Source organism: Pteropus medius, unplaced genomic scaffold (genome assembly GCF_902729225.1).
Source record: "Pteropus medius unplaced genomic scaffold, Ma_sr-lr_union100, whole genome shotgun sequence".
NCBI classification, from domain to species: Eukaryota; Metazoa; Chordata; class Mammalia; order Chiroptera; family Pteropodidae; genus Pteropus; species Pteropus medius.
Window position 1 is genome coordinate 6,434,083 of NW_024349798.1, and position 12,940 is coordinate 6,447,022.

General features: G+C 42.7%; 1 protein-coding gene and 1 pseudogene across 6 annotated transcripts in view; both read right to left on the minus strand.

Annotated features, from left to right (window-relative positions):
• Positions 1–12,940, minus strand: part of GLYR1 (glyoxylate reductase 1 homolog) — a 32,559-nt gene that overhangs the window by 16,131 nt on the left and 3,488 nt on the right. For all 6 annotated transcript variants that reach the window (XM_039885271.1, XM_039885270.1, XM_039885269.1 and 3 more), the window contains exons 4-6: positions 6,358–6,496; positions 5,571–5,813; positions 357–443 (exon numbers count right to left, since the gene is read on the minus strand). In XM_039885271.1, the coding sequence (XP_039741205.1) occupies positions 357–443; positions 5,571–5,813; positions 6,358–6,496 (469 nt within the window). The remainder of the gene's footprint in view (positions 1–356; positions 444–5,570; positions 5,814–6,357; positions 6,497–12,940) is intronic.
• LOC120620670 (uncharacterized) lies at positions 12,688–12,802 on the minus strand (annotated as a pseudogene).

Sequence of the window (12,940 nt, forward strand, 5' to 3'; positions counted from 1 at the left end):
TAAGGGTGTTTATAAAGCATCAAGTGAAAAAAATTTGTGGCATGATCCCACTTTTACGGAAAATAACTCTAATCCCAATAACATAAACTACACATGAGTATATAAATGAGTAGGTGGACCAAAGGGGCTGAGTAGGTGGACCAAAGGGGCTAAAATAAGCTGTATCAAACTTAACAGTGAGCACCCTCAAGGGTGGAGACTTGTACTCTACCTCATACTTCTCTGTAACGTTTGGCAATTAAAGAAAAAAGCCTCATACACAAGAAGAGGGAGAAGGGGAAAAGGAAAAGTGCATCACAGGCTGGGAAACCAGCTCTGAGGCTGGCCTTATCCTGGCTCAAGAGAGAGCTCCTTACCTCGCTCACAGTTGGCTGCCATTTAAACGCAGCCATAGGTCCGGCCATCATTCCCTTCACAGTACTAGACTCAGGAATGGTGAGATCCTATAGACAGAAAAGACCAATCATCAAGATATTACGGCCAACTCAGTAGCAGATATCTTCCTGCCTCAAATCGGGGAGCACTTATTCACTGCTCTGCTTCCTTTAATCACATTCTGCCCAAACTAAACCCCTAGCCAGCTCCATGGTCTTAGTGTCATTTCAAGCTCAAGTCCCCAGCCCTGATTCTAATGACCGTCTATCAGAAGAAGCAGAACAAGTTCTCATCAATGCAGAGTGAGCCTTTCTTCTGTTATTGAAATAACAAAATATGTCCCTGTGCCTAAATTTCACAAGGATGGAGATAACTGTAAAGCCCAACTACGATCTGTAGGGTTGTCAGCAGGTCACAAGAAAATTCTTTATGGCAAATAATGAACATAAAGAAAATAGTACTGGCTTCAGAAGGAATCCACCAGATCTCCGGAAAAACTAAGAAAGCCACATGGTGCCCATGAGGAAATCTGCCCAACATTTTTCAGGTACTAAGTGACAAAGCCAGAATTAGAAGAACTCAGGGAGATCAGAAGCCAAGAACCCTGCTCCCTCCCTAGTCTGATGCAAGGAAGACCCAGCAGAAAAGGGCTGCTCCTCTTTACCAACGGCCTGGCTCACACCTGTCTGGGGCAAAGGGGCACTGTTTCAGCTTTACAACTGGTCTGCTCTCGTCCCCTCCACCACTGACTTTACATCCTACTCCCTTTCTCAATTTGCTTCCATGGTGGCCCTCCTGACATTTCTACCTGGATATCTAATGAGAATCTTGACATGCTCCACTGAACTCTTGATTTCCCTGCCCAAATGGTTTCTTCCACATTTTTTCCAATCTCAGAAAACTCCATTCTACCAGGCTGAGATCCTTGAAGTCCTTCTTAATTCTATCCTCCTCCCTCCTCTAACATGTTGGCAATAATTATGGCTTTACAATTGGGAATCTGCAACCCCTTCTTCTGGCCATCCCTGCTACTAATACTCAAACTTAGGCCTCCACCGCCTGTCACTTGGACTGTAACAAAAGGAATCTTCCTGCTTCAGTTCTGGACTCCTATGGTCTAATCTGTACACAACAATAGAGTGAAGCACATCACTTCTCTGCCTAAAACTGGCTTCCTGTCTCACACAGCCAAGCTGGAGGCTTTATTATCGTGGCCTACAGGGCCCTATGTGTGCTGCAACCTCCATTCCGGGATAATCTCCGACACCATGTCCTGCTACTTTCTCTCCCCTCACCACTCTCCAGCCCACCAGCACCCCAGCCCCCGGCCCTCTGCCACCATTCCACAAACACACCAAACATGCAACTGCTTCAGTGCTTTTGACTGCTGGGAACGCTCTTCCAACAGTTATCTAATTGGTTCACATACTCATTTTAGGTCTCCGTTGAAATGTCACCTTGTCAGAGTGCTTTCCCTGGCCTCTCTGTATCTTCCCCCCATTGGAACGTGATGCAATGACAGCAAATGGTTTTACAGGGCTTGTCATGAGCAGACATTAGTGTAATTGCTATTTTATATGTATATTCTTGCATAATGCTTGCAACCTCATGAAATAAGACTATTATCATCTCCATTTTACAAAAGAGAAAACTGAGGCACAGAGGGCTTAAGAGCCTTGCCTAAGGTCACAGAGCTAATAATGAGTGTGGAAGATGAAATTTAAAGCCAGGGAATTTGGTTTCAGGGTCTATGTTATTATCAGTAAATTTACTCTATATTCCATGCTAGGAAACATTCCTGGCACAGGATAGGTGTTTAGCATTTATTGGAGAAATGAACACAACAGGGGCCTTGTCTACCTTTCATGCTGCTTTATCTCTAGATATCTGGTCTGTGGTAGACACGCTCAATAAACATCTGTTGAATAAAGAGGTTTTGGGGGAAAAAAGTACAGTACTGCCCTAAAGAATTTTCTGCCATGATGGACATGCTTTATATCTATACTAATATTGTTGCCACTAGTCACATGTCACCATGGAGTACTTACTATGTAAGCTAGTTTGAGTGAGAAATTAAATTTTAAGTTGCATTTCATTTAAATGTAAAAGGTCACCTGTAACTAGGAGTAGCACAGCTCTAGAGACTTGCCTAAGACTTTAGTGACAGAATGATAAGGTGGAGAACTTAGCGCTCCATCTAGTACTAAAGGCCTTGACTCCCAAATCAGTGCTCTCTGCCCTAGTCTGGGATTTTAGGAGAGCCACAGGACTGACAGTTCTACTCTGTCCGAGTGCTTTGTGCCCAGAGTTGTAGTTCTCAGCTCAGAAGTTGGAAATAAGAGCCCCAGAGAGAGGGTGGCAGTGTACTTTTTAGCAAGGCTCTCATACGAAAGTCTAGACACGAACCCAGCCTCTGCTGGCCTGTGCGTAATCGACACCTCTACCATCAAGGTCAGCCTTTTCTGTTAATCCTCACAGGACAGGGGATTATGGCCCAGAATGGCAATCATCTGGGACTCTGCCCAGTTATCAGCCTAGGCTACGGCTCTGTTTAAGACAGGAGCTCCCAGCCAAGTGACAATCACTACAGCAACACACATACTCTTTTTAGACCACAGGATGTACCTGATCATAAGACGTACCAAAATTTCAAGCCCAAGCAGATTCCCTACATCCCTGAAGGTGATTTAATTAAGACCAATGGTCTGAACTGAAACCGCTGTATCTCCCCTGTACCACTAGCCAAGCTCTTTCCTCTCCTGCTGACAAATCCTCCACTGGAGGTTGGGCCAAGCATGGAGACCTTGTAGAAAGGAGATCTTGTAAGGTCAATAGCAGGTAGAGCTCCTGGATGGAGACCTGGCTCTGAGAACAACAACAGAAATGTTACTACCCCACCCCTCACCCCCAATTAATAAATTCAGACCAAAGAGCAAACTGCTTTTTACTGGGAGCTTGTGAAGAGTCCCTAGCAGTAATTCTAGCAGCAGCCCCTGGGGCTGCACTAAAACACTGCCCTCACTCCACACAGGCTACTGCCGGAAAATAACAAAGGTAAGACAATCATAGAATGCGTAATGTGTTGTAGGCACTGCTCTAGGTGATTCGCTTTTGTTAGTCATTTTTCACAAAAAACCTAAGAGGTAGGTATATTATTCCCAACAATCAGATGAGGAAACCAAGACAAAGGAGGTAGTTGGCCAAAGTCATACAGCTACAGTAAATCATGGAGTCAGGAGTCAAACACCTAATCTATCCTTTATTACTTCTCTTTACCCAAAAGAAATGGTTTTTCTCCAGGGCCAGCTAAGAAGTTGGCGAGATAATGGCTTAAGACACCAGACAACGTGAACTTGGAGATAGTATAAAACCTGACCACCTAAATTCCTCTGGATTCCTGGAAATAAAGTCAACTGGATCAAATCAGATCATACCCCCTAAAAGTTCTTCACACTGTAGCAGTTTTCTAAACCTTCTCCACCTTTGGCTGGCGGTTCCCCGTGTTCACGGTCACCTGGGACTGTCCCCACTGCTACAGCTACTCTCATCTACTCTTAGTCTTAGGTCATTCAACAGCATGAAGAACCTTCCCTAACGCAGAGGTCTTGCAGTGGCAGCCCACAGGCTGAATCTAGCCCAGAGATGTTCCTTTTGGCCTAAAAGTGGTTTAAAATCTTGAGTTAGCTTCTACCATTTAAAATTGGAACATTTCACATAAAAATCTTTATTTCCAGCTTATCTTAAGAAAAATCAGACCATCTGGCAAAAGTTGACTGGAACTCCATGGACAGAGCATGACCTCCTCAGACTGCCAGCTGCTGCCTCCCCGAATGCTCTCAGCATGGAGGCAGGGCAGGGCCGAGGACTCTCCTGCTTGAGCCATTTCTTCTTACATCAGTTGGCTCCACTTGCTTCTACTACCTGTCTGGTTTGGCTGGTGTCTGAATTTACAAGTCTTGATCTGATGGCTAGTGTTTCATCAAGACCTCATCACCCAATTCTCTCTGCCAGCCATCTGGCTTCTACCCCCTTGATCCTCTCTCTCACAATCTCCCCTGTGCTAGACAGACTGCTTCCTTCGTCTCAAATTCTCCTCCCTTGACCTATGAAACTCAACACAAATCTTTTCAGGAAGAAGAGAGGTATGTTATTGCCATTTTATTTCATTTTGTTGGCTCTTCTGACTCCACCCACCCTAAATTACAGGCATTCTCTCTGCAAAGCCGACTTCTGCCATTCACTCTTCTTCCTCCTTACTTTCCCCAAACAAACCCCAGTTGGATCCAGTCTCATGGATCCAACATACTTCCTACATATTTGCCTCCCACATGTACATCTCCAACCTATTATTCCAAGCCTCCCTGGTGGTCTAGGCATCATCCAAATGCATCACACTCAGAACAGAACACTGGTGCTCTTGCCCATTAAGCCAGCTCCTCTCCTGACTCCTTTGCTCTTCAGTATCACCATTTCCCCAGGCGCAAACTTGAAATCACCTCCCTTTCCCTTTTCTCCTATATACCCAGTTGCCAAATCTTATGAACTCTTCCTCTAAACTGCCTCTTACACAGTTCCTTTCAATATCTGCTACTACCTCCTTAGAATTGCTCCTTATGAACACACACCTGGGCTTAGCCTTCTAACTGGCCTTGAGCCTTTCTTCTCTGTTCTACAATGATTGCTAACATGCAACTTGGAACATAATACCACCTCTCCACACACAGATCAAACGCTTTCACAACGCCCTACTGATTCCAGGATGGTACAACACTGCTTAAGTAGATCTCAAGGCTCTCCACAATCCAATGACAACCTTTCATCTTTTTGCTCTCCTTCCTGTCCTCTCCCTGGACTGAGAATATCCAGCCCCATGTGGGCTGTGCCTTTCATCTCTGGAAGGCTTTCTCTCTTTTCTTGCTAAGTCCCTTCCAATGCCAGCCCTTGCATGCTGCTCAGGTGGACTGTTCTCCTAACCGGACCATCAAGTTGAATGCATGCTCCTTTGCTGCCTTGTATTTCTATTTCACACTCATGCACCAGGCTGTGTCCCTCCCTGATCTGCAAGATTCTTTAGAGCAGGACTTAGCACGGGACTCTACGTCCACTCAGTGAACTGCAGCATATTGTAGAGCTCAACCATGCCATATTCAAAAGGAAGTGTCACTAATCCCAGAAGCAGCAGAGATAAAACAAACCTTCTCATCCTTTGGGGGCCGACCCCGCTTCCGGGGACTCTGCTCTTGAGCTCTTTTCAGAGGGGACTTGGAGCCTCTCTCTGAAGAGCCTGAAGACACCCTCTTCTTTCCTTCTCCCATATTTTTCTTCACCTTCCCTTCAGACAGGCTAAGTTTGCGCTTCTCATCACCTGAGTTTGGCCTACTTCTCTCCTCACTGGAATTACGTCGATTCTTGTCATCAGCAGAACTGTGGGATGATGTCTGAAAGTTTAATAATAATAATGATAACGACCAAAACAGCTTCTACCATCGCCACCACCATTTACATGAGCTACACCCTGTGATAAACACTTTACATGCATTACCTGTACAATGGCCCTATGAAACAGGCTCTGCTGTCATCCCCACTTACATTTGGGGAAGCAGATTTAAAAGAAAATTAAGTCACTTGCCCACTGTCCCAAAGCTAAGTGGGATTTATACCCAGGCAGTGGATATATCCTAGAGGCTATGCTCCTAATCTCTGCACTATAAAAGGGAGAGACATCCTGTGCTGTACTCAGAACTTCTCCTGAGTCCAAGTGACTTTCCTAAGAGTAACCGTCTATTCTAGAAAGGTCAGCCACATGCATAGAGTTTCAAGCTGATTAGCAAAACGCTGATACCTTAGAACTGAAGTAGCTCTCCCTCCACTGGCATTTCATAAGAATAGAGTTTCAGGTTTGAATGAAATTTAATCTGTTAGTTACTACATAAAAATAACCAGTCTGCATTGGCATAAATTGAGAATCATGGAGTCTCTCACCTGGTCTTTCCCTTTGGCTCTCCTGAGGAATTCTTCCACGGCATCCACGGCTTGCTGGAATCGCTTTCCCTTGTTAATCTTTATCATTTCCTCCTTATGTGCATGATATGGCTTTAGCTGTTCCACTTTGATCCAGGCACTAGCAAAAAACACACAGAAAAGGTTTGAACTACACTGCCTATGCCAGGAAGTATCAAAGACCTTACCTTAGCAGAATGCAATGCAAATATCCATTTGCTTTAACTGGACTTTGAAACAGGCCTGCCATTTTTCAAAACATGCTGTCAAACTCTAGAGCCTAAAAGTATGTTTTCTTGGAACAAGTCAAGCAGAACAACAACAAAATCAGAACATCCTTGAAATGAAATCTCTATGTTTCAGGTTATTTCCACTCTTATTCACCATCCTTCTACACCAAACCACACACACCCTGACATTTGCTCAGGGCAGAGAAAACTTGGAGATGCTCTTCCATTCTCACCACACAGTACAGACGGCCGTACATGAATCCCAGGGAATCAGGGCACCTGGAAGTATCACCACCCAGTAACATTCTGAGCTAGACTGATGACCTGTCCATCAACAGAGAATCAAGGATGCTAAAGAAATTAACACCTAAAATCTGCTGCTCTTACAGATATTTGCAGCTACGGAGCCTATATTTGTTCATAAATGATTGTATCCATGGCTACTAGACCACACAAAACATGTGACACACGGTTTGGAATGAGGGCAGCAGTCACAAAGGAAGGCCTTTAAAAACAAGATTCTGCTTGTGATTAAATGTACAAAAACACATTCTTCTGATAATTTTTAATTTCTACCATCAGTGCATTAACACATGAAAATGAAATAAAGCCATCAGTTGTCAATTCTGGAATATCTGGCTGACTATACTAATCCGAACAAATCTTCCTTAGCCGGCTTTCTGTGGTTTCCCTAAATGACATTCAGTTTCCTAGTATAAAGGAGAGAATTTTACAGGTTTGGCAAGGTAACAGTTAAATTACATGTTTTACCCTGGAACACTCACAGGTTTCATAGTACACCCTTCAGAAAAAGTGGGTCAGATTAAGGATATAGAAACTAGTCTACCACAATAACTTAGGGTTCTTCTCTCCTTTAGAGAAAGCTAGAGAATATTCACTAATAATAGTAAAAGTGCTAACATCTGTACATAAAAATAGTGCTATCAATCCACTAACAGACACCTGTGCTTTGAGTGTTGTGCTAATGGTTGTGCTGATGGATCTGTATAAACACAACAGCCATGGGACCATCGGCCTGCAAATGCAACAGCAAACCAGAACTAGGCATGTTATTTATGGGCGAACAAGACTAGAGAAAATGGAACAACGAATGCGGACTAAGACACTGGTCTCACTGCACAGAGCTCCCACCAGATGAGGTAAGCAGGTACCTTTCTTGAGAGCAATTCATCTTTTTTTTCTTTTTAATATGGTGACATTGGTTACCATCTTAAAGTTTGAAATCTGACTCAATAGAGCCAATGGATCTAATCCACGGGGAGGCAAAATGGAATTAAATTTTGACCCTGCATTGTCTAGTGAGTATACCACTAAACTGACTCTCTTGCCTCTCCTTGCATTTATAGTGTTTCTAAGGACAGACCACCAGAGCAATCAGATACAAAGTCTGACACACCCCGAAAAGCAAGTTAAACTGTCATACCAATTGGCAGCTTGGCTGTGACATGAGTATTGGTAACGAAGCTTAAAGGGCCACAGACCTCAAGATGGGCCTCTTCCTTTTTGGAGCTTTGGGTCAGAAGGTGAGACCTGCACAAGTTCTAGTATAAGACCAATGGGGTGGTTTTTATGGAGTCCTGAGATGGGACAACATACTCTAAGAATCTTAATCCCTGCTTCTGTCCTCTCCACATTAACCTCTGATTCAGAGTAAGAGGAAAGGTAAGGACATCTGTGGAGGAAGCACCAATAAACTTACACCTATGTTTTCACTGAAGCATTTTACTGATTTCCACCAGTAGAACAGTAGTCAAAATTCCATTCATCCTGAAGACTGGCATTTGAAATACTAAAATGAAATTTTCCTCCATGACCATCTTTGAAAAGTGGAAATGGCTTGCTAAATGGACAGCATAAATGAGACTTCAAGAGGATAAATGTGAGAAACGTTAATTTACTTAAGACTTAACCGACACTCTCTCTCTCTATATATATATGCCTTACTATTGAATTGTACACCAGAAACTTACTGGATTTCATTAACCAGTCATCATAATAAAAATAAATTGAAACAAACAAACAAACGACTCAACCCATTGTTGAAGAAGCATTCCTCACATTAGGAAAACAGTAAATAAAAAGCCAGCCCACTAGAGCCTTAGCAGGATTACCTCTTGAAAGCAAGCCAAACTGAAATCCTTTTGGCAGTCTGAATAGAATTTTTTCCCTAAAGGCTATAGCATTGCAAAACCTGCTGTCTCCTTAAAGTAAGCAAGCTATTCAGCTGGAGCTTCAATAATGCACCACTCTCCTATCCACTGAGGCCCTTTAGGGAGTCTGGCATGCAACTGGTGCTCAATAAATAATCATGGAGAAAGATGCTTTCAGGGCACATTCAGGGGGACTCTGGGTTAAATGTTGTAAGGCTTTAGTGGCTTTTTGTGGTTGTTGCTGTTGTTCGTGTGTGTTTTTTTTTTAAGTGACTGCTGTTTCTTTCCTTGATGCAAGCTATAACTTGTGATTTCCCTCACATTATTCCTCCAATGCCTAGATGGAGCTGGACCTTTTCTATCCAATGTGCTGTAGGCTGGGAAGTCAGAAAAATCAAGGTTAGTCAAGTTGTGTCTAAAGTATATGCCTTTGCTTTTATGTACAAGGAATTACATATTGTTTGCAGATGTAAACACCTGAAAACAAGAAAACTGGCAATCAGCGAGGTCATTACAAAGTATGAAATAGAAGGTCCCCTTAAGATATTTGGCTAAGTGGAACAGGCAAGATGCAGGGCAGTGTGTGTAAAAAGGAAAAAAAAGGAACATGTAACTTCTTGCTTATGCACACAATATCTGAGGGCCATGCCGTAAGAAACTAACATAATTAGATGACCATGGGCTGGAACTGGGTGGCTGAGGAACAGGAATAAATGGAACCCTTTGATGATATATAGCCTGATTTGATAAACGTGTATTATCTTTTTTTTTTAAAAAAAAGGCTGAATCAATCAATAATAAAGGCCTCTGCAGTAGAACAAGGCTATTCTGACTGCTCAGGTGGTTTCCCCCATTACTTCCTTGTTTGTAAGGTTTGCTCAGGTCGGTAGATACTGCTTGGCTGACAATTTATCTGACAATATACCTGTAAGTAAGTGCTGCACCAAGAGCAGCAAATTTACTCTGGTATTCTGCTATACCGCCTATAAATTCATTTCCTTTGCAAACATAAACCTTCTACTTAGCTACCCTCAGATTATACACTCCCCTCAAAATGAATTTTAAAACCTCATTTAAAAAATTTCCATAATTCTGACCTGCTTTCCCCTAAATTGAAACCATATCATATAAACATATTAGAGATGTCAATCTATAAACAATCTCAAATACCCTCATATATGTGTCTTGGACTTCACATTGATACGATGACCTGGGTGGCAGAGAGAGTGAGCATAGTCCAAAGGTGAGGGCAAGAATGGGGTCAGAAGATACGGATTTGCTTTTCCAGCTGGAGTTGGTGAATAGTACCAAGTAAAGAATTTCTAAGCTTTCCCACCCCAAACCAATGAAAGTGGCTGAGTATTAGTGAAGTGTAACAAGTTCAAGTCTAAGCCATTCAGGAATCAAGACACCCAAAAAACCACAAATCAAAAACAGAACCAAGAAACCACAAAGAAAAGAAGAATTTCTGTTAATTTCAGGCAATGATTATCATACAGACATCAACAAAGACTTGCAGATAAGATATAGAAGATTCCGTTTTCAAAACTTGAAAACATTCCCAAATGCTGGATAAGGCTTTCAAGCTGTGGTGCCTACAACAATGTGGCCAGCTGCTTCTTTTTGTCCCAGTTTCTATAATCCTGGTGTATGACACCTGCTCCTGGAGTTCACTGCCTCAGCCACCAAGGGATGAGAGCCACTGCTGGTGCAGGGAGAGGAGAATCTACTCAGTGCTCTCTAGGATAGCTATTGTCCAGCCCTGGCAGAAGGACGCTGCTGGCTCATTCCGAATACCCAGAGCAGTGGCCCTCACTATACACTTGGCTCAATTCTCCAACTATTACACGGTGTCGGATGAGGGAAAAGTGGGTCAATCAGATGCCAGGTGAAAAGAAAAAAGGATGCTCAGATGGTTCCAAACTGCTATGCTTCTAATTTTAAGCCACAGATTTTTCTAGAATTACTTTAGTTCTCACTCAGACACCTCACGCTCAGCCTGTCCCACCTTCTATTTGGCTTGACGTAAAAATACCTCAGGCTGACACTTCATGACTTAAAATCCACACATCTCCTGCCTCTCACTTTCTATATCTACCACTAGTTTGCCCACAGTGTTCTTTAAACTGGTTTGTTTCTGGTGGTTTTTGAGCACCTGCAAACTAAAGGAACGCCCTCCATTCTGCCAGCCATGGGCCTTGACCAAACTTTTAAACTCCGAGCTCATTTTCTACTTTGATGGGCAGCCACCCCAAGGTGGGCTCTCATGTACTCGAGACATGATCTTTGATTGTGGTCACCTGGTGGAGTTGACAAAGTTATGCTGAAGTTATGTTTCCATCTGTATTTTCATGAAATAGGAAACTGTGGGCAATTCCCATTGAGTCTATCCAGGCTCAGAGAGTTGAATCCAGACATTTTACTCCTTTCCCTCACAGGGGAGGCTGGTTAGGAAGGTCCAGTCCTGTCTTCCTAACAGCGGATTGTCAACACAATGTTAGATGTTTTGGCAGAGGAAGGAAGAGGAAAATTAGTTTCTAAAAGACTGAAATCACCATTTACTTTAAGGATGACCCTTGTTACTCTAATAAAGATTCTTGCTAATATAAAAAACATTCTATCTATATATTTTTTCTACATAAGCAGTATGTCAGGTTTGAAACTGAACATCTCTGACTGATTCCTATGTTCCTCAGGGATACAGGAACAGCCGCATTGGGTCAGACCCTGCCCATCCAGGTCAGGGCCCAGTCACCAGAGGTGCTTCTACCTCAAGAAGTGGCAGGGGTATATGCCCCTCTCCCTGACATCAAACATTAAAGGTGAGATAGAATCGTTTCTTTTGTAGACACTTATGGCTTTGCCTTTCACAAAGTAGTTCTCATCCCTAAAAAGTCCACTTGAATTTCCTGTCTAAACTACCTCTTAAACATTTTTCATACTGTACTCTTTATATATGTAATAAACATAGTCACACAACATTTATTCTACTCAGAGTGTCCCTTGTTGAAATGTCTGCGAGTTTATGAACAAGTCCGTGTTTATCTCCTAAAGCCAGTCATTATTTCATCAATTCTGATTATGTTCTTTTTTCTTTTTCACATTAAAGAGTTCTAATCTTTTGTCTGACTTGGGCCCCTTTCCCAGTCTTGACTAGTTCTACCAGATCCCTTCGGGAGCACGGACTGAACTACACACAGTACTCCTGGAGAGGCACGGTACAGTTTTCACATAAAAGTGGAACGATGTAAAAATAAGAAAAGAAGGTAGAACAATGTAGTTTTGTGTTCAAAGCCCTTTTAATCAAAAGAGCAGAACTGGCTAATGCTCTTAGGAATCTCCAACTCTCAGGTGGCTTTCTTTTCAAACACAGATTCTCATGGGCAGAGCCAGTATCTGTCTCTATCATATTTTCCTTACTGAAAGCAACCTGCTTCTTACTAGCTTTTTTTCTCTTGTAACAGATCCATACTCTAACCTGATGTTTGTTGAATATCTACTATACACCAAACCACACTATGAATAAATGATGCTATTTCTTCATAACTACAAGGTCGGAGTATTATTCCCACATGTGAACAAGGATGCAGAGTCCTAGAAAGGTGACAAAGCTTGCCCAGAGAGCAGGTGGAACTGGTACCTGAATGCATGTTAGGTTGGTAACAAATCCAGAGCTCCTTCCCCAAAGTAATTCACTGATACCTAACAATCTGGAGATTTCACCTTTACGTAATATAAAGATACTAAATAAAATCTGCCTTAACAATAGCCACAAAAAACCTTTCTCTCTTCAGAGAAGGGCTGTAGATCCTTACCCTTTACTTTCTTTCACTGAGTCAACTGCCTAACCACAAAGATAACATGGTTAGTCCTGTGGCAACATAGTTTTTAAAAAAATTTATTATTATTTATGCATACAGCACCTGGTCTTCCTAGGTGGTCTCCCATCCAAGTACTAACCAGGCCCAACCCTGCTTAGCTTCTGAGATCAGACATCGGCTTGTTCAGGGTGGCATGGCCATAGACCATGGATCATGGCTCCATTGGGGCGCAAACCCAGGACATTCTGCGTGTAAAGCAGACGTACTAACTGCTACACTAGGGAACCGTGTCCAGCAACTTAATTTTTAAATGCTTTTTATGTGGAACTCTATCAAGGAAGTT